The sequence below is a fragment of the Dromiciops gliroides genome, chromosome 1 (assembly GCF_019393635.1).
Source record: "Dromiciops gliroides isolate mDroGli1 chromosome 1, mDroGli1.pri, whole genome shotgun sequence".
In the NCBI taxonomy this organism is placed as follows: Eukaryota; Metazoa; Chordata; class Mammalia; order Microbiotheria; family Microbiotheriidae; genus Dromiciops; species Dromiciops gliroides.
Genome location: NC_057861.1, coordinates 68,930,896 through 68,953,476, shown reverse-complemented (window position 1 = coordinate 68,953,476; position 22,581 = coordinate 68,930,896). Strand labels below are relative to the sequence as shown.

At 42.5% G+C, this 22,581-nt stretch overlaps 1 protein-coding gene across 1 annotated transcript in view; it reads right to left on the bottom strand.

Annotated features, from left to right (window-relative positions):
• LOC122754057 (adhesion G protein-coupled receptor E1-like) overlaps positions 1-19,743 on the bottom strand; it is a 74,586-nt gene extending 54,843 nt beyond the window's left edge. Inside the window, exons 1-4 of the mRNA XM_044002093.1 lie at positions 19,710-19,743; positions 8,171-8,215; positions 5,224-5,379; positions 829-978 (exon numbers count right to left, since the gene is read on the bottom strand). Of these exons, the coding sequence (XP_043858028.1) occupies positions 829-978; positions 5,224-5,379; positions 8,171-8,215; positions 19,710-19,740 (382 nt within the window). The 5' untranslated portion in view covers positions 19,741-19,743. The remainder of the gene's footprint in view (positions 1-828; positions 979-5,223; positions 5,380-8,170; positions 8,216-19,709) is intronic.
• Between the last annotated feature and the right edge of the window lie 2,838 nt (positions 19,744-22,581).

The window sequence follows — 22,581 nt, the reverse complement described above, 5'->3', positions numbered from 1 at the left end:
TTTAAAATTAAATTAAATTTACCAATTTTAAAAAGCCAAAAAATTGAAGACCCCTGATTCCAAATATAGTCTTCTTCCTCTTGTCCCATGCTGTCTCTCAAGATGATCACTGCCAGGAAGCCCCATAGCTTTCATACTACTACTCCTCCAGTGATATAATAGGACTGCCAATTATGGGACATCATATTCTTAAGAGAAATTCAAGTTACCAGTTACTCAAAAGGCAATGGAAAGATGCATGATATGTAAAAAGAGATGAGCCAAACATGAGGCAAGAAGTGAGATAAAGGATACATAGTTCAAGTATTTCATGGGTTATCTAAAAAAATAAAAAAATTTTAAACTGAAGGAATTCTCTAGTGCACTGAGTGACTAGTCCATGGGGAATTCATAGGATGCCATCAGTAAGATTCACCTGGGATATGAGGGTGTGTCCTACATGAGAGAGAGAGAGAGAGAGAGAGAGAGAGAGAGAGAGAGAGAGAGAGAGAGGGAGGGAGAGAGGGAGAGAGGGAGAGAAAGGGAAGGAGAGGGAGGGAGATCGAGATCTATCCAGCCATCTAAATAGAGCCAGGTTCAAATTCATTCATTTCCAGACCTTATTTCATTGAAACAAGACTTATAGGATTTATAGGGGGCAGCTAGGTGGCGCAGGGCAGGATGAAGTACCAGCCCTGGATTCAGGAGGACCTGAGTTCAAATCTTGCCTTAGACACTTGACAGGTACTAGCTGTGTGACCCTGGGCAAGTCACTTAACCCTCATTGCCCTGCAAAAAACAAAGAAACAAGACTTATATTTTGCAGGAATCCCCTCCAGCCCTACTCACCTTGGCACTCCATATTGTGGAGATGCTTAGCCTGGATTTTCCTATTCCTCCTTACAAAACCGCGTTTGCAAGTGCATGTATAGTTTCCAGGGGTGTTGGTACAGGTGGAATATGGTGGGCACACTGTGGAATCTGCACACTCATCCTCATCTGGAATGTAGAGAGAAGGATTATGCAGCATCACAGCTGAAGCATGAGTAAATACAATGTAATCCCACAGTCAGGCAATAAACATTTATCAAATGCCTATTATGTGCCAGGCATTGTGTTAAACACTGGGGATACAAAAAGAGACAAAAAATACCCCCTTCCCACAAGGAGCTCATAGTCTAATTGGGGAGACAACACAGAAACAAATATGTACAAACCAGTTATATACAGGATAAAAAGGAAATAATTCAAAGAAGGAATAAGCTACTAGAATTTAGGAGGATTAGAGAAGGCTTCCTGTAAAAGGTGGGGTTTTATCTGGGATTTGAAGGAAGCCAGAGAAACCAGGAGACAGAGATGAGGAGGGAGACCCTTCCAGGTATGGGAGACAGTCAGTGAAAATGCCCTGAGCTGGGGGCAGCTAAGTGGTGCAGTGGATAAAGCACTGGCCCTGGATTCAGGAGGACCTGAGTTCAAATCCAGCCTCAGACACTTGACACTTACTAGCAGTGTGACCTTGGGCAAGTCACTTAACCCTCATTGCCCCACCAAAAACAAAAAAAAGAAAAAAGAAGAAAAGAAAATGCCCTGAGCCTAGTAATGGAGTATCTTCTGCAAGGAAAAGCAGGGAAGATGGTATCACTGGCTCAAAGGACATGGGCAGAGTGGGTGTAAGGAGTAAGAAAGCTGGAAGGTGTGGGGCAGGGGAGGGTGGGGCAGGAAGAGATTATGAAGGACTCTGGAAGCTAAACAGAGGATTTTCCTTTTGATGCTGGAGGAGAAAGGGAAGCATTGGAGTTTACTGGGTTGGGGGCAGGGAGGAGAGAGATGATCAGACCTGTGCTTTAGCAAGATCACTTTGACAGTTGAGTGGAGAATGGACTAGAACAGAGACATGTCAGGGAGACCAACCAGGTTGGGGAACATAAGGAATAAGCCCAGATGAACAAAATAATTTCCAAAATGTCAATGACGGGGAAAAAATGTCAGTGAAATGCATGCGAATGGTCCTGGAAACCAGGTTAATGATGGGACAATACCTACCAGGAGGTTTGATCGTAAAGTGATGGTTACAGTGTGTTCACCAAGTCCTGCATTTTAATGGTCTCTTCACCCACTCAAGGCTTTAAAAAAAATAATGAATTTACAAATCTAATTCAACTGCCCATTGAAACACAAATTTGAGGTCTGAGGTATGTTAATTGCCTAGATCAAGAAGAGAGCTATCAGAGCAGCTAGGTGGCACAGTGGATAAAGCACTGGCCTTGGATTCAGGAGGACCTGAGTTCACATCCGGCCTCAGACACTTGACTTTTACTAGCTGTGTGACCCTGGGAAAGTCACTTAACCCCAATTGCCTCACAAAAAAAAAAGAGTTATCAGCAAGTGGGAGCCAATGATTGACATGTAGGGAGGAAGGGAGAAAGTCTGGGAGGTGCCCATCTCATCCACGAAGTGCCTCAGACCTTAAATAGTCTACTGGTACTCCCCATGTCAAGGGAGCACTGGCTTATTCTATCTTTGGATCTATCCTATCACAGGAGGGAAACAGTAGAACAGTATAGAGCACTGTTATATGCAAATAAGGCAATCGAGGCTGAGAGAGGTTAAGGAAATTGTATGAAGTCACACAGGTTATAAATAACCATACCAGGATCCCAACACAGGTCTTCCTGACTCCAAATCCATGGCTCTTGCCACCACATCATTCCGCCTGAGCACCCAGCTATTCTTGATACCACAGGCAACTAGATGGCTCAGTGGATAGAGTGTTACACTTAGGAGTCCTCCTTCAGACATTTGGTACCTGTGTGACCTTGAGCAAGTCATTTAACCTCTCTCAGCCTCAGTTTCCTTATTTGAAAAATTGGGACAATAATAGCACCTACCTTCCAGGGTGGTTGTGAGAATCAAATGGGATAATATTTGCAAATTGCTTTGTAAATCTTAAGTGCTGTATAAATACTCACAATTCTTATTATGTCCTTACAATTATATTGAGGTAGATACTACTATATCTCCAACTACACCAAAACCCCTCTGAGTAGAAAAATTATTTCTCACACTTTTCTGCATACTCTCCCAAACTCTACCACAGAACTGGCCTTGTAGTCCACACTCAGGAAATGAGTATTTAGGTGATAGATGATAATAATACACTTCTGGGTCACATGAACAACAAGATGGTGGAGTAAACATTTTCTCCAAACCTCACAACCTTTCAGACCTCCCCCAAACAGAAATTATACACCAAAGATAATGATAATAATAGTTTGTATTTATAGATCACTTCAAAGTTTGCAAAGCACTTAATTCACATTATCTTATTTGGTTCTCATATCATTCCTATGAGGTGAGTACTATTATTATTCCTATATTACAGATGGGGAAACTGAGGCTGAAAGAGGTTATGCTCATAGTGACAAAGCTAGTTGTCTAAAGCAAGATTTGAATTGAGGTCTTCTTGACTCTAAGTCCAATGCTCTATCCACTATACTGCCTAGCTGCTGAATAAATAAATCAACCCAAGAAAACTCCAACACAAATAATGTCTGATTTTCTCCTGAAGGTGAAACTGGCACTACGGGTGGAGTTTTACCTCCCTGGGATTCTGGTGTAGTTGAAATTGGGACCATAAAGATGGAAACTTTGGGAAGATACAACCACATCAAGGCAGAAGGTGAATTTGGTCAAGAGTTATTCACACCAAGGCTTCTGGGCTTCTGGTTGTAAATGGAAATCAAAATATTCACAAAAAAAGTTAGTATCAGCAGTTTTCCTCTAGGTACCAAGAAGGAAACCCAGAGCTTCCGAATCTCTGAGTTGAAAGAAACCTCCGAGACCCCCTAGTCCAACCTAGACCAGAGCAGGACTCCCTTCTATAGTATCCCTAATAAGTGGTTATCAGCATCTCCTGGAAGACCTCAAGTGATGGAGAACTCCCAGACTCCTCAGGAACCTGTTCCAGTGCTAAATAGCTCCCATTGTAATGAAGTTCCCTCCTTAGACTGAGCTGAAATTTGCCTCTCTACACCTTCTCCTCTGCCTATCTCTGACCCATTGTTTCTAGTTCTTCCTTCTAGGACCAATTGGAACCATTTAGATTCTTCTTCCCCATGAGCCCTTTCAGCGTCTTCTCAGGCACTCTTCCAGAATTAGAAACACCTACTAAGGCAATCAGAAGTACCCTTCTGCCTGAGTGTTTCTGAGCTTATAAAATCACCTCTGTTTGACTTTTTAAGCCCTTCACAACCTGGACCCTTCCTACTTTTCTAGTTTTCTTATTCTTTATTCTCCCTTCCATACACTCCAGTATCTGATGACATTAGCTTCCTAACAGAAGACACTCCCTCTCCTAATTCTCTGCCTTTTTGCTGGCTATCCCCCATGCCTGGGGTGCTCTCCCTCCTCACCTCCATCTGATATCTTCTTTCAAGACTCAAATCAAACCTCACCTTAGGCCAGATTCCTTTCTCCTTTTCCCCAACACCTACGAGACCCTTCCCCCGAGACACCCTCCATATATTCTGTATTTAACTAGTTATTAAATGCTGTCTCTCCCATTAAGTAGACTGTGAGTTCCTTGAGAACAGAGACCAAGTCTTTGCCTGTAACAACTGGAATGACACCACCTGCTGGAGACTTATTGTAGAAAAGCTCTGCCATGAAAGGAAGGTCTTTGAGGGCAGGGCCATGCGGCTTTTCTTTGGTGTCAGGAAGTAACCTTTGCTGGTGGGAGGAGGAAGGGGGAGCTGGGATCTCTGTCTCGCTCTCTTTCCTGGGGATGCTGGTGGAGAAGGGGGCTAGAAATGCACTATCCCTTTAATAGATAAGAATCTAGGCCTTTCTCTCTTTACCAAATTCTTATTCTCCTTAATAAACGCTTAAAAGTCTAACTCTTGCTAAATCTTATAATTTATTGGTGACCACTCATTATATATTTTAGACAGAATAGCTAGAATTTTAGCCCTTAACATGCCTTTCTTTGTATCCCCAACATTTAGTATTATTCCTGGCATATAGCAGATGCTTAATAAATGCCTGTTGACTTCACTTTTCCCCAGACAACTCTGTGTCACCTACCAGCCCCTGTCTGTCTCTCTCAAGGACAGGCTTCTGCCCATGGAGCCTCAGAGTCTCCTGATTTATCCACATGCTAAATCTGGATTATGTTACCCATGATCCTATACTTACTCACACACACACACATACACATCCCCCACTCTTAGTTCCACCATCTCTTACCTTCACATTTGTTATTTGGGTCAGTGAAGACACGGTCTCCAGAGGCCAATGCAAATCCAGGGTAACAGAGACAGTAGTAATCTTTTCCCGTATCTATGCAGTTTGAATTATGTGGGCAGGCCATGGAGTTCAGGCATCGTCCAGATGATGGAAAAACTGGAGGGAAGTTTCCAGGGAAACCATTAGACACTCAGGTGCAGGTAGGCTACATGGGGCTCTCCAAATTATATGAATAAGAATAACAAAGCCCGTATTACAAGTCCCATGCCTGGAATGCATTCACCCCTTCCTCCCTTCTGCTTCTTAGAGATCCCTTCTTGTGAGAAGTCATGGAAGATCCCTCCCATTGTCAATGTCCCCTCCCTCTCAAATTCACTTACAATTACTTCACATAATCACAGGATTACAGAGTCAGAAAGGACCTCAATGGCCACCTGGTCTAACCTGAAGAAGAATCCCTTCTAAACTCTACCTGTAAGGAAGTGTTTGAATTGGAACACTTCCCCAGGAGCTGGTAATGCATTTGGGACACTTCCACTAACAAGTGCACTCTGGCCCCTTATTAAAGGGCATGTAGGACCAGGAGACCCAGGTTGGCTCTTCATTATCCCCATCACTGGGAGATCTTTTGAAGGTGATAGGCCACTGGCCAGAAGAGTGTCCACTTAGTGGGCTTTAAAAGAAACAAGGTGTGCTCTCATTCTCTTTTCTACTTCTAAATGTGCTCTTGTGGGACTGAGACTATATTTCAATTGCCTTTTCTGCTCTGTGTTTCTTTCCATGAATATAAGTGGCCAGATATTGATCATGAAAGATGGATGTTTCTAGTATTGGTTACATCATGAGCTCAAGAGAGAGTCCTTTAATTGAGGGTTGGTTGCCCAACAGGAAGTATTCCCTACAACTAAACTCTTCTCAGATGTGGTAAAAAAAATATGAAAGGTTTTTAACAGTCGGTTAGGATAACTGAAAGACGCCAGTTTTTGAAGGACCACCCTTTTGGGGAGGAGATGAACAGTCCTCCTGCTGCGCACGTCACACTGCCTGCGGCGCACTCGACTTCCGGGGTGGGGAGAACGGAAGTGGGGCTTCGGCCTGCTCGGCTGGTCTCCTGACGGCGCTGCACAGACGGTCTCTCTCCAAAGGTGGCCTTTCGGTTTGGGTGAGTTTTTATAAGGAATATAGACTAAGCTTAGACTTGAGATGATTTGTATTGTGTTTCTACTTTCCTATCCTTCTAATCAACATCACCTTGTGACTACAATAACAATAAAAGGTCTATCTAGAAAACCAAAAGTTTCTTCCATTTACTAGTCTGGGAGATAAATTAAGGGAAAGGTTAAGTAGGGGAGATTTATGATCTAATATCCAATTTTAAATCTCACACAGAAAAGAAGATTACCCCTGCCAGAGGGATGAGTCATACATATATGGCTGGCAAGGAAATATAAACCTTGAGTTGCTTGCTCAAACACTGCAGATCCAAGGAGAATGTGAAATATCTGTCAAACATTCTTGAAAAATTTCCAGGGGGGGGGGGGGAGCAGCTAGGTGGTGCAGTGGATAAAGCACTGGCCCTGGATTCAGGAGGACCTGAGTTCAAAATAGGCCTCAGACACTTGACACTTACTAGCTTTGTGACCCTGGGCAAGTCACTTAACCCTCATTGCCCCACCAAAAAGAAAGAAAGAAAGAAAGAAAGAAAGAAAGAAAGAAAGAAAGAAAGAAAGAAAGAAAGAAAGAAAGAAAGAAACCAAATATAAAAAAGTGTCTATAAGACATAATTATTTACTTGTAGGTAAAGGGGGTAGCTAGGTGGCACAATGGATAAAACACTGGCCCTGGATTCAGGAAGACCTGAGTTCAAATTCAGCCACAGACACTTGACACTGACTAGCTGTGTAACCCTGAGCGAGTCACTTAACCCTCATTGCCCCACAAAAAAAAAAAATTCTCTCTGAAGACCTCTCCTTACCTCCTAGTAGAGTATAATCAGAATTACCATTTCATATTTTAAGTATTTGTCAGTATTTGCTTATGAGTCTTTTGTATTTTAAGCATCTCTTTTGTGATGGAAGAAATAAAAAACTGTCCTTTATCTGTTATGTACTACTCTGCTCATTGAGTAATTTTCCTAGAAAGATCTCCATTAATCCCTTTTAGGAAATCCCTTTTGAAAACATCCCTAGACATGAATCATACCCAAACTTTGTTTTAGATATTTTTTTTTTCTGGAGTGGGAGTGTAATGATCCAAAGAGTATGATAAAAGCCTGATCTTTCTTTGATCTTTCAAAGAAAGATTTCCCCCCTTTCCACTTCCTGTGATTCTTTGAATGATGAACATGAACATTTCTAGAACAGTAATCCAAATGGTAAGGAGGGTTAAAGTTCATGCCACCCAATAATTAGCTGATAAAACTAGAAAAAAAAAGATTTAGAGGACAAGAAAATAGCTAACTGAAGAAGGGTTGTCATGTAGAAAAGATGCCCAAAAGAAAAACTAGGAAAAATGTGAGTCATGTACAAAGAAGTAATGTCAGACTCCATGGAAAGAAATACTTGCTAACAATGAGAACTGCCTCAAAATGGAAAGGGGCTGGTAGGGGAGTTAGTGAGTCCTTCATCACTTGAATTCTTCAAACAGATGTTGAATAGATATTTGCCAGGGATATTGTAGAAGGGAGTCTAACTCTAATATAGACCAGACTAGGTGTCTTCCATATCTGAGCCTGAAATGCCACTTCCTTCACAAATTGCCCCACATCATGGATCACAGTATCTCACTCCACTCCACTGAGCAGAGGAATAGGAGAATATCTGCCTAGCAAGATCTTGAGAAACCATTCACTACCAATGAACTTCCTAGAGATTACTGACTTTCTTTACCTTCACCAGCCCTGCTTATTCCACCATCTTCTAATTCCTAATAGAAGGAAGCAGCTTACCTTTGTGCATCTGTGTCCTTATCCTGGAAGTGAGATAGAACAAGCCTAGGAGAAAAAGATAGAAAAGTCATCATCTGATAGCCATCAAGTGATCAACAAGCACTTATTACATGCCTTCTGTATGCCAGGTGCTATGCTATGCCACCACAACAAAAACCTCAGAAGAGCAATTCTGCCCTCCTCTATGTGAGATCTCAAGAGCTGAAGGAACCTCTAGTCTCCCAGGAGTGTGTGTATGTCTAGAGGGCCCGTTCATTCATTCATCCATTCATTCCACAAACATTGATGAAGTAACCACAGAGACATAAAGTTAAGTGCATGGAAGAGAGGGAGCAGAATTTGGGTGGGAAAAGTAGAGGAACATCAGGATTCAGTCGACCAACAAGCATTTATTAAGCACCTACTGTGAGCCAATAACTGTACTGGATGGCAAGGATAGAAATAAAAGGAAACCAAATAAATCCTACCATCGTGGAGCAAAACACAACAGATTGGAGGCTATCCCACATTGCCCAAGAGATCACAGGATTAAAAGCCTATCAAAGATGATAAAATCCAAGCCTTTCTTTTTATAGTAGGAGTGGCCAAGTCCCAGAGAAGGAGAGAGATTTAATTAACATCTTAAAACTAGGGAGTGGGAGAGCTAGACTTGAACCCATGTCTTCTGACTCCAAGACGCAGGTTCTTTCCACCACTCCATGTTACCATGTGTGTGAAGCATTGAATATATCATCAGACTCAACTGTGGCATTGGTTAATATGGCTGCCCTTTTTTGCTTTTTTTCTTATAAGGGACAACTTGGTGGGTAGGAGAGGGCAAAGGGATATATCCAGAAATGAAGATCATGATCATAACCATAGCTAGCACTGACATAGCACTTCAAGGTTTCCAAAGCACTTTACAGATGCTGTTCCATTTGCTCTTCACAACTACCATGTGAGGCAGATACTATTATTATTCTCATTTTACAGATGGGGAAACGGAGGCTGAAAGGCAGTAAGTGACTTGCCCAGGGTCACACAGCTAATAAAGTGTCTGAGGTAAAAATCAATCCATCAACATTTATTAAGTGCCTACTATGTGTCAGGCACTGTTCTAAGGCCTGGAATATTCTGACTCAGGGGTCTTCATGACTCTAAGTCCAACAGTCTATGCATTATACTACATAAAAATAACCCTGAAAAATATTTTAAAGACAGAGATAAAGAATGAAAATAGAAAAGGGGGCCCCTTCCACCTCTGAGGTTCAAAGGTTATGATATTAGAAGCCATCAGTAATACATTATATTCACATAACCACAAGAGCTGGGAGAGAACTCAAGGATGATCTAATCCAACCCATAAGTGAACTACATTCTCATCTACAGAACAGACAGCAAATAGCTGTCCAGCTGGTGGGCACTCCGATTAGGAGAAGTTAGCTGCCTCAGGAGGCAGTCCATTATGCTTTGGAGAGTGCCAGTTGTTAAGATGTTAGCTTTTTTTGTTTTCCTTTTTATTAAGCCTAAACTCTCTGCACATCCACTCCACTCCACCTTTCTATCCCCTGGAGCAAAGTGACACAAGCCTAATCTTTCTTTCACATAACTACCTTTCAAATACCTTGAGCCTACTCTTCTCTAGGCTAAACACTCCTACTTCTTTCAGCTGATCGTCATATGGAATTTTCTTGGAGTTCATTTCCATGCCAGCTGCCCTCCTCTGAATACCCTCCAGATGGTCCATGTCCTTCCAAAAAATCTATCACCCAGAACTGACTCCAAATATTGTTTGACCAGAGAAGACCCATGTGACTTTCAGCTACTAAGTAGAACCATAGAGTGCTAGGCCTGGAGATAGGAAGACAAGTTCAAATCTGGCCTCAAACACTTGCTAGCTTTATGACCCGGGGCAAGTCATTTAACCCCTGTTTATCCCAATTTCCTCAACTGTAAAATGAGGATTAGAATGGTACATACCTGCCAAGGTGGCTGGCAGGACCAACTGAGATGTCTGGAAAAGCACTTACCCCAATGCTTTGTCTATGCCTAGCACAGTTCAGTACAAGTAGACCCTTAATAAATGCCTCCTTCCTATTATGCCAAAAGGGCTATGGGATTGTGCATATCGTTTGACCCAGTAATACCACTACTAGGTCTGTATCCCAAAGAGATCATAAAAAAGGGAAAAGGATCCACATGTACAAAAATATTGCTAGAAGTTCTCTTTGTGGTGGCAAAGAATTGGAAATAGAAGGGTTGTCCATCAATTGGGGAATGGCTGAACAAGTTGTAGTATATGAATGTAATGGAATAATATTGTGCAATAAGAAAGGATAGGCAGGCAGATTTCAGGAAAACCAGAAAGACTTAAGTGAACTGATGCTGAGTGAAGTGAGCAGAACCAGGAGAACATTGTATACAGTAACAGCAACATCATGCGATGATCAACTGTGATAGACTTAGCTCTTCTCAGAAATACAAGGATTCATGATGGGAAATGCACTCCATATCCAGAAAAAAGAAATGTGAAATCTGAATGCAGATTGAACCATACCATTTGTACTTCTTTTTGTTTGTTTGTTTTTTCTTTGTTGAGGTTTTTCCCTTTTGTTCTGATTTTTTCACATAACTAATGCAGAAATAAGTTTAATGTGATTGTGTGTGTGTGTGTGTGTGTGTGTATAAATAACCTGTATTAGATTGCTTTCTGTCTTGGGGAGGGGGGAAGGAAGGGAGAGAGGGAGAAAAATTTGAAACTCAAAATCTTATAAAAGCCAATGTTGAAAACTATCTTTACATGTAATTGGAACAAATAAAATCCTATTAAGATCAAGAAAAACAAAAATAAATAAATAAATGGATTTTTTTAAATGCCTCCTTCCTTTCTTCTTTCCCTAGTCCTAGAAAATATGCCTTTCTTAATACAACCTAAAAATCACATTATCCCTTGACTGGTGGAGAGCTGGATCCATCTCCAGGTAACTTTGGATAACTACTGAGCCTGTTTGGGGTGGGGAGGGGGGGAGGGGGAGGGGGAGAAGCTCATGGAAGGTGAGAGTTGGCCTGGACAGAAATAGCAAGACTTTTTGACTTGGATTCAGAAGACCTAGGTTGAAACTAGAGTCAGGAAGAAGTGAGTTCAAATCTGGCCTCAGACACTAATTAGCTATGTTACCCTGAGCAAGTCACTTAACTCTCTTTTTCTCCATTTCCTCATCTGTAAAATGAGCTAGAGAAGGAAATGGCAAACCACTCCAGTATCTTTGCCAAGAAAACCCCAAATGGGGTCACAAAGAGTCAGACATGACTGAAATGACCAAACGATGACCTTGGTCTCCATCTTCTCATCTGTAAAATCAGGATGTTTAACCAATAATCCCTAAATCCACTCCTCTTCTAAATCCTAAGATCCTGTGCATGTACACTGAATCAAAATATATCTAACTCCAACCAAACCTCACATTTCAGCCTGCTCCAATCCCTGACATTCAGTGGAATGAAAAAACTTTTCCTGGAAGTTCAAGCATTAAGTGGCAAGAGGAAAGGCAGTGAGCTCCCGAACTCAGGACATGATCACTCCTAAAAACATTCAAATAAGGTCATAGGAAAATGCCTGGAGCAGCAAAACCCACAGGAGAATGTGCTGAAATCATCTTCTAACCAAGAACAGCTTGGAAGGTCAGAAGGAGGGAGCTGCTGTGCTGATATAGGAGTCGGGCCCAACCTCACAGTCACCCTGACACAGATCCCGTCCCAGGAAGGCCTCACCAGAGAAGGAGACCCCCAGAGCCTCTGAATCAGCTGCAGTACCAGTGTCGTCTGGAACTAAGCTCACAGTCTGGTGAGTGGGCTCAGCCCTGGGCAGGGGGGAGACTACAGGGGTCTATGCTGGTGCTAAGTCAGAACTTGCATTTTACACCCCTGCTGAGAACCAGGAGGTAGGCTCGAGTAGCAGTGGCCCAGGTGGGAGAGGGGCACAGGCTCATTGGAGCTGACAACCACAACACACAAAGCTGGTTGATTGGCAAGTTAGTCTGGGGTCATCTAGGACCAGGAAACAGGCCGGGCGAGGGAAGAACTTGATTCTCCTTAAATCATACCACCTGGGACTTCTTAAGCTTGGGATACTGCAGCCTGGAAACAGTGCCCCACTTTAAGGAGCTAAAAGTCTAGTAAAAGAAAGGCAAGATGAGCAGACAGAGAAAGGTGAGGACCATGGAAAGTTTCTTCAGTAACAAGGAAGACCAAGGGGCACCCTCAGAGGAAGATGTCAACATCAGGGCCCCTATATCTAAAGCTTCCAAGAAAAATTAAATTGGTCTCAGGCCACAGAGGTGCTCAAAAAGGACTTTGAAGATAAAGTTAGAGAGGTAGAGGAAAAAATGGAAAGAGAAATGAGGGTGATGCAGGAAAGACTTGAGAAAAAAGTCAACAGCTTGAAAAGTCAAATTGGCCAAATGGAAAAGGAGGTACAAAAGCTCTCTGATGAAAATAATTGCCTAAGAATTAGGATTGAACAAATGGAAGCCAGTGACTTTATGAGAAACCAAGACACAATAAAACAAATCCAAATGAATAAAAAATAGAGGGCAATGTGAAATACCTTCTGGGGAAAACTGCTGACCTGGAAAATAGGTACAGGAGAGATAATTTGAAAATTATTGGTCTACCTGAAAACCATGATCAAGGAAAGAGCTTAGACATCATCTTCCAAGATATTCTCAGGGAAAATTGCCCTGAAATTCTAGAAGAAGAAGCTAAAATAGAAATGGAAAGAATCCACCGATCACCTCCAGAAAGAGAACCCAAAAGGAAAACTCCTAGGAATATTATAGCCAAATTCCAGAGCTCTCAGGTCAAGGAGAAAATATTGCAAGCTGCCAAAAAGAAAGAATTCAAGTACTGTGGAGCCCCAGTCAGGATAGCACAAGATATAGCAGCTTCTACATTAAAGGACCAGAGGTCATGGAATATGATATTCCAAAGGGCAAAGGAAATGGGATTACAACCAAGAATAACCTACCCAGCAAAACTCAGCATTATCTTTCAGTAGAAAAAATTGGACTTTAATGAAAAAGAAGACTTTCAGATATTTGTGATGAAAAGACCTGAACTGAATGGCAAATTTGACTTTCAAATACAAGACCCTAGAGAACCATAAAAAAATTGGAGCTGGGAGACATACCTGGGGTTGTACAGTGGGCGACTGTCTTGTGTCTGAGGCTGGGTTTTTGGCTGGGATCCCCCTGGGTCCAGGGGTGATGCTTTGTCCCCTTTGTCACTTAGCTATGTGATGACATCTTTAGGGTTAAATAGAGGGGTGAAGGAAATTCACTGGGGGAGGGGGAAGGGCAGAAGTGAAATCCTACAGGAAAGTAACAGGAAAAGGCTTATGGAGTGGGGGAAGAGGTGGGAGAGGAGCAGGGTAGTAAATGAATTTTACACTCATCAGAAAAGGCTCAAAGACCTTAAACTCATCAGAGCTGCCTCAAGGAGGGACTAACAGACACACCCAACTGGGTGGAATAATCTGTTTAATCTGGGCAGTAAATGAGCCTAACACTCATCAAAATTGACTAAAAGACCTCAATCTCATTAGAATTGGCTCAAGGAGGGAATAACATACCCACTCAATTGGGTGGAGTAATCTCTCTAACCCTGCAGGAAAATAGGAGGGGAAGGGGATAAAGAGAGAGGGGCAAAAGAAGGAAGGGCAGAGTGGGGGAGGGGACAGACAGAAGCAAATCCCTTTTGAAGAGTGATAGGATGGAAGAAGATGGATAATAGAATAAATATCATGGGGAAGGGAATAGGATGGGAAGGAAACAGTTAACAATAGTAATCATGAAAAAGAGAAAAGGGGGAAAAATTGTACAAAAAATATTTATAGCAACTCTTGGTGGAGGCTAAGAATTGAGAAACAAGGGAATGTCTATCAATTGAGGAATGATGGAAAAAGATGTGCTATATGATTGTAGCGTAATGGTCTTGTGCTACAGGAAATGACAAACAGGATGATCCCAAAAAAACCTGGAAAGACTCATGAACATCGATGTATAGTGAAGTGAGCAGAGCTGGGAGGACATTGTGCGTAGTGACAGCAGTATTGTTCAATGAGCAATTGTGAATGACTTAGCTACTCTCAGCAGTGCAATGATCCAAAACAATCCCAAGGAACTAATGAGGAAGCTTACTATGCACCCCTATAGAAAGAACTGAAAAAAGGAATACTTGTGGATTGTACATATATAACCTGGTTGCAATCTTATGGAGGGGGGAGGAGAGGGAGGGAGAAAAATTTGGAACTCTAAATCTTGTAAAAATGAATGTTGAAAACTACCCTTATATGTAACTGGAAAATAAAATAAATGTTTGTTGCTGAAAATAAATAAATGAAGTGACTATAGTAAAAAAAAAATCATTAAGTGGCAGAAATAACAATAGACTAAAAATAAGAAGCCCTGAGATTGAATCCTGGCTCTGCCCCTTACTAGTGTGAGAATTGGAATGACACCCCCTGCTGGAGAGATACTGTAGGGGAGCTCTGCCATGAGGAGAAACCATGTGAGGACAAGCCATGCCTGGAAGCTGGCCGGCTTGCATCTGTAGAGCTGCCTGTTAGTTCTGTCAATCAAAGCTACCAGCCAATTAGCTTCGAGCTGTGTGTGTGTGTGTGGATGGCCTTGTTTCCAGTTGGAGAGGAGGCTTCTGGGAGGAGGAAGGGTCGAGGGCTCTTGCTTTTGCCCGGGACCTCAGTTTGAGTGGAGCTGAGATGCTGCCTCCCTGAGATATATAGTTGAACGAATCTCAGCCTCTTTCTCACTGATCACTAGATCCTAATGCACCTTAATAAATGCTTAAAAGTCTAAAAACTCTTGCTAAAGTTTTTAATTTATGGCGACCACTCAATAGATTTTTAGACAGTTTAGCTAGAATTTTAGTCCTGTATAGATGGCAATTGTAAGAAACAGATAAACTGAGACAGGACTCCTGGTCTGGTGCAAAGCAGGAAGGCCATTTATTCTTGACCTTGCAAGGATGGGCAAGTACCCCTTGCAGGTACAATGTGTTCCAGTGAAGTCCCCCCCCTTTTATCCTAGATCTAACGCAAGGTCCCTCCCCCATATGGGTTCACATTCTTCACTGACATTTCTAAACATATAGACCACCCCCCTTTCCCCCCCAGATGTGGCACCACTGCTGCCCCCACCCTGTGGGACAGCCAGACCCTGAGAATTGACAATCCTTTGTTCTCTAACTTTAGAAAACCTCTGTTGACTCAGCAGGGAAAAAGGAAGGAAATTTTGGGGAGTGGGAATGAGCTTTTAGGGCTTGAATTAGTAGTTTGTTCTTATCTGAGAGGAACAGGCTCTACCGGTTAGCTGTTAACTCAGCAGTAAAAAGGAAGGAATGGTCAAGATGGGGGAGAAGGCCCTAGGACTAGAATAATGTATCCTGCCAACTGAGGCAGACACACCATTTCTATCAGCAATATTTCAGATGGCGATCCCCCCTACACTAGCCTCATCACCTTGGGGAAATCCCTTTCTTTCTCTAGGCCTCAGTTTCCCCTATTGTAAAGGGAGTTGGTTGGATGTTCCTTCCTGGCTCTGAAAGCCCACGGCTCAATGTCTTCCTGAAGCTGTGCCCTGGCACAAGGGAGTCAGCACGCCCAGACAGAGGAGCATCCAGATCTCCTGTCTCCAGACTAGAGCCCTCTCTTTTGTCCTGAAGCTATCTACCTTCCCACCATCGCCATACTCTGACCAGACATCAGGATCACAGAATATCAGAGCTAAAGGGACTCTCTGGACCCCTTTCAGCCAAGCAACAAAGGAAGTTGCAGATTTCAATTGCCCCGACCCTTAGAGCCAATCAAAAGCAAAATGGACTGCTTCAGAAGGTCATGAGGGATCATAAAACCAGAGGTCTTCAAGTAGAGGCTACATACCCACTTGTTAAAGGATTCCTGCTCAGGAGGAGTTCAGAGAAACCTGGAGGGTCTTGCGTGGGCTGATGATGAGTAAGATGAGCAGAACTAGAAGAACATTGTACACAGTAACATCAACATTGAGTGTTGATCTACTGTGATGGACTATATTCTTCTCACCAATGCAATGGCACAGAAGAGGTCCAGGGAACTCGTGATGGAAGAGGATCTCCAAATCCAGGAAAAATAAAAAATAAAAAAGAACTGCGGAGTATAGATGCTAAATGAACCATACTATTTCTTTTGTTTTTGATGCTGTTGGTTTTTTTCTATTTTGAGGTTTTCCATCATTTCTCTGATTTTTTTTCTCTTATAACATGACTAATGCAGAAATAGGATTAATGTTATTGTGTGTGTGTGTGTGTATATATATATATATATATATATATATATATATATATATATATATATATATATATATATATATAAAACCTATATGAGATTACCTGCTGTCTAGGGGAGGGGGGGAGGGAGGGGAGGGAGGGAGAAAAATCTGAAATTGTAAAGCTTGTATAAACAAAGGTTGAGAACTATCTTTACATGTAATGGAAAAAAAATAAAATACTTTATTAATTTAAAAAAAAAAAAAGGATTCCTGCTCAAAAACAGGTTGGACTAAATGCCCCCTTGAGGGCTGTTCCAATTCAAAGTTTCTAATCCAATTCTTTCTTCACCTGTAAGGAGTCAGCATGATGTAGCATTCTGGCTCAGGAGGCACAGAACCTGGATTTTAATCCTGCCCCTGAAGTTTACTAGCTGTGTGATCTTGGATTAGTGACTTAACCAATCAACAAAAATTTATCAAATATTTACTATGCATGAGGCAGTTTTTAAGTATTGGAGCTATGAAGACAAAAATGAAAAAGAACCATTTTCAAGGAGGTCACATTTTTGTGTGTGTGAGGCAATTCAGGTTAAGTGACTTGTTCAGGGTCACACAGCTAGTAAGGGTTAAGTGTCTGAGACCAGATTTGAACTCGGGTCTTCCTGAATCCAGGGCTGGTGCTCTATCCACTGTGCCACCTAGCTGCCCATAGCTCATATTTTTAATAGTTTATTTTCAAGGAACAAGTATCTATTTTTCAAGTAACAAGTATTTTTTTTAGTAATCTGTTCTTCCAACTACTCCCTCCCATTAAATAAATTTTAAAAGTAAAAAGAAATCTGTCAATACATAGCTGCATGGTCTAGCAAAACAATTCCTACATTAGCCATGTCCAAAAAACACATATCTCTTTTGGAATTGTCAGTACGGATTCTGTATTATTATTTTTTAAAAAGATTCTAATGAAAGCAATAATATATACATACAGTATATCCAGAAAATATACTAAATATATACACTTTATTTTGGGAAGAGACGCCTCTAGAAACTGGGGGAATTGGGAAAGGTGTAGATGGTAGCCCTTGAACTGAATCTTTAAAACAAACAGGGTTTCCAAGAGGTGACAGAGAAGAGGGAATGTATTCTAGGACTGGTGTCTAGATAATGCAAAGGTACGAAGATGAGAAATGAGTGTGAGGTATCAACCTGTATGGCTACATTTCAGAGGGCAAGAAGGGAGGTGAAGTGTTAGAAGACTGGAAAGATAAGAAAGGGCCAGGTGATGAAGAGAATTAAATGTCAAAGGATCCTTGGGACAATAGGGAGCCACTGGAGTTTCTTAAGCAGGGGTGGGGATGACAGGATGAAACCTACACTTAGGGAAATTCTCTTTGGGGTCTGTTGGAAGGATGAAATGAAGTAAGGAGACCAAATAAAAGACCATTTGCAATCATCTATTCCAGAGGTGATGAGGGACTAGGGAGTGGCTGTGTGAGTGGAGAGGACCAAGGGGATATATGTGAGAGATGTTATGAAGAGAGAAACAACAACGTTTGACAAGAGATAGAATATGTGGGATGAGAGAGGGTATACCTGAGTCTGCAAACCTGGGTCACTGGGAAGATGGTGGTGACCCAGACAGTAATAAGTTAGGTGGATTGGTTTTGGTGTAATATAATACATTGTGCTTGGGTCATATTGAGTTTTTTAAATCCCTGAGAGATTCAGTTGGAAATATCCAAAGGTAGGGACAGCTAGGTGGCACAGTAGATAAAGCACCAGCCCTGGATTCAGGAGGACCTAAGTTCAAATCTGGCCTCAGACACTTGACACTTACTAGCTGTGTGATCCTGGGCAAGTCACTTAACCTTCATTGCCCTGCCCCTCCCAAAAGGAAATATCCAAAGTAGTTTGCATTGCAAGACTGTCACCAAGGAAAAAGTCTAGGGCTGGATATATAGATCTGGAAGTCATCTGAATAAAATTGGCCATTGAATCCATGGAAGGAAGGAAACAAGTATTTATTAAATACCTACTATGTGCCAGGCATTGTGCTACATGACTTATAAAAAATTTCTCATCTGATCTTCACAGCAACTTTGGGTGGTAGGTGCTGTCATTATCCCAATTTTTACAGCTTAGGAAACTGAAGTTAAGTGACTTTTCCCAGGGTCACACAACTAGCAGGTATCTGAGGTTAGATTTGAACTCATGTCTTCCTGACTTCAAGTCATGTTCTATCCACTGCACCATCATGGGAGCTGATGAAGTCAACAAGAGAGAAAATATAGAAAGAAAAGAGAAATTTGGCTCAGGAAGAGCCTTGGGGTTCATCCCTCATTAGTGGAGATTACATGGGTGAAAAACTAACAAAGGAACCTGAAAAAGAAGCATCAGAGAGGAGAACCAGGAGAGAGTGGTGTCCTAAAATCCCAAAGAAGAGAGAACATCCAAGAGGAAATGGTCAACAGTATCAAATGATGCAGAAAGTCCAAGGTGGAGGAGGATTGGGAAGAAGCCATTAGATTGAATTAAAAGACTGTTGGAGGTTAGCTATGTGGTGTAAAGGATAATGCACTGGCCCTGAAGTCAGGAGGACCTGGGTTCGAGTCTACCCTTAGACACTTACTAGCTGTGTGACCCTGGGCAAGTCACTTAACCCTGATTGCCTAAAAAGAGATAGAGACTGTTGGTAACTCTGGAGAGAACAATTTCAGTTAAGTGATTAGGTCAGAAAATAAATTTACCAGGACTTAAGAGAAGAGGAAATGGAGGTCCTAAATGTAGAAAGCTTTTTTCAAAGACTTCAGAGGAGAAAGGAAGAAAAGAAGATGCTAGTTAGTGGAGATGATAAGCTCTAGTGAGGGTTTTTTTTAAGGATTTGAGAGACTTGGGCATGCTTATTGATAACAGGGGAGAAAGCAGTAGAGAGGGAGAGAATGAAGAACCAAGAATAAGAAAGGGGCTGATAGTGGTGACAATCTGGAGAAGATAGGAGGGGATGGGATCAAAGGTATATGTAGAGAAGTTGACCCTGTTTATTCCTCTATAAAATGAAGGGATTGGGTTAGACGTCCTTCCAGCTCTAAAAACCTAATCCTGACCCTCTTGTTACCAAGGCTAGGGAAATTCAGGCCCCGAGAAAAGAAAGAGCTTTGTCCCAAGTCATATAGTGAATGAGTGGCTCCTTCCCTACCCCTAGGCCTACCAGAACCAAGTCAGCAAGCTGGCCTCACACTCACCCAGGAGAAGAGCAATTCCTCTGCCCTGCATGGTGCTGGTACATCTGGTTCTTCAAAGAGGAACCTCTGCTTCTCTCGCCTGTATTTGAGTGATAAGTGAGAGGGTGGGAAAAGCATTATGTAATGCATAACAACCAAGAAGGGCCTACCAGTGGAGGAGTCTGTTTTGCTGAGTGTTTGCCTCTAAAAGTTTTCTATTGCAAAACAGGCCTTTAAGGTCAACTGTCTAATTTTTCCCCTTGAAAAATGGTTCGATGCCCAAGGGAAGTGGTTCTTTGAGCACAACATGATGGCTGAGACAGTTTTCTTTGGTCTAAGGTATTAGGGACCAGGTAGGAGAGTGTATATCTCTCTTTTTGTTTTGTTTTGTTTTTTGCGGGACAATGGGGGTTAAGTGACTTGCCCAGGGTCACACAGCTAGTGTCAAGTGTCTGAGGCTGGATTTGAACTCAGGTCCTCCTGAATCCAGGGCTGGTGGTTTATCCACTGTGCCACCTAGCTGCCCGAGAGTATATATCTCTTAGGGAAATTAGAGGAGTGAGCATCTGATATATTACCCCCACCCCCAACCAATGGAAGAAGCGTGAGTTCCAATCCTAACTCCAAAACAAATTTGTCCGGAGCTTTCTTTTCTTCATTCAACTTCACAGACATTTATCAAACACTGACTATATACCCAATACCATGCTAGGTTCTTGGAATTCAGATGAAAAGAGGCAAAGTCCTTGCTCTCAAAAAGCTTAAATTCTTACAGGAGACATCAACCATGTTCACAAACATGTGCCTTGCAGTCCAGTGAGACTGGCCCCCTACCTGTTCCTCACACAAAGCATTTCTCTTCCTGACCCTGGGCACTTCCTCTGGCCATGCCTGGAATGTTCTCCCTCCTTGGCACCTCATGGCTTCCTGCTTCCTTCAAGTCCTGTTACAATCCTATCTTCTACAAGAAGCCTTTCCCTATCTCCCCTAATGCTAATTTCCTCCATCCGTTGATTATTTCCAATTCATCCTATATATAGTTTGTTTGGACATAATTGCTTCATGTTGTCTCAAATTAGACTGTGGGGGCAGCTAGGTGGCACAGTGGATAGAGCACCGGCCCTGGAGTCAGGAGTACCTGAGTTCAAATATGGCCTCAGACACTTAACACTTACTAGCTGTGTGACCCTGGGCAAGTCACTTAACCCCAATTGCCTCACTAAAAAAAAAAAAAATTAGACTGTGAACTCCCTAGGAACAGGCACAGTCTTTTATCTTTCATTCTATCCCTAGAGCTTAGCACAGTTCCTGGCTTATAGTAAGTACTTCATAAATGTTTATCGACTGACAAAGGAGAGGGCCAGGCAAAATGTCCAAATACAAAGAGCCAAGATGGTACAGGGTGACATAGGGGACCTCTTAAAAGTCCAGTTTGGATGGAAAGAGTACATTAAGGGGAAACAATAAAAATAACATCAATGAGCATTTATAAGGCACTTTAAAGTTCACTCTCCATATAGGATCTCATCTGAGATACTCCTCACAATAACTCCATAAGGGAGGGGCTATTATTAGCTCATTTTACAAATGCAGAAACTGAGGCTTAGGAAGGTCACATTGCTAGTGTCTTAAGGCAGGATTTGAAATCAGGTCCAACACTCTATCACTTCTCTCTCTCTAGAGTGAGATAAGGCTGGGGAGGTAATCTGGAAAGAACCTCAAACGTCAGGCTAAATATTCTGGTTTTTATCCTAGGGACAAAAGACAACCACTGAGAGTGTCTGACGAGGACAACCCAAAGACTCTATGGAGTAGGTAAGAGGGCTTTTGTGTCAATAACATGGTGATGGACAGGCAGGATGTGACCCCTGACTCCACTCTATATACTTGCTTTATGTACCAACAACTGCCCTAGCCAGGCGGTCTTGGAAATGTGCTACATGCCCTGGGATCCTTTCAACATCCGGGTGGAGTCAGCTTGAGCACCAAGCTGAAGAGTACCGGGGGCCTTGAGGAGCAGGGCAGGCCAGGATGCTCTGACCCAAACCTAGAGGAGCCAAAGTGAACTCCCCCACAAGTGGATTGGCTGGACTGCCCTACCTCTTGGACTGGGGCTTCTCCAACTTAGAGGACTTCCCTTGGGGCTGCTTTTTGCTTTCTGTTCATGAAAGCATTAAGGAAGGGCTGTTCTCTACGGACCTTTGCTTAGCAAAAATAATGGTTATGGGGCAGCTGAGTGATACGGTGGATAGCACACCAGCCCTGGAGTTGGGAGGACCTGAATCCAAGTCCAACCTCAGATACTTACTAGCCGTGTGACCCTGGGCAAGTCACTTCACCCCAATTGCCTCCCCCAAAAATAGTATAATGGTTCATTATTACCCTGAGAGGAAAAGAACCTTTCAGAGACAGGGAACCACTGAGAGGTTTTGAGCAAAGCAAGGATGTGTTGAGAACTAAGGATTAGGAAAGTGATTCTATCAGCCTGTCCAAGAATGGACTGTGGCTGAGAGGCTGAAGCGGGGAAAAACCAGGGATGTTTAGCCTGAAGAAAAAAAGGGGTGAGGGCTGTTGAGGGAGTGATAGCTCTTCAAGGAATTCAAGGGCAAACAGGAGGAAGCGAGATTTGATTTGCTCTGACTGTCCCCAGGGAGCATGACGCAGCAGTGGGATGAAGCAAAGCGGCTGGAGGTTTAGCACAGAGGGCAAGAAAAACTTCCTAACCATTAGGAAATATGTTAGGAAATCCTAAGCGTGGTCATAAGTAGTAGACTGCCTAAGGAGGTAATGGGCTTCCCCCTGTGACCTTATCTCACTAAAGGCTGGCCACGGCCTCACTCTACTCTTTAGGAATTCATCATCGGGCCCATTTTTACTCTGCTGGCCATTTCAG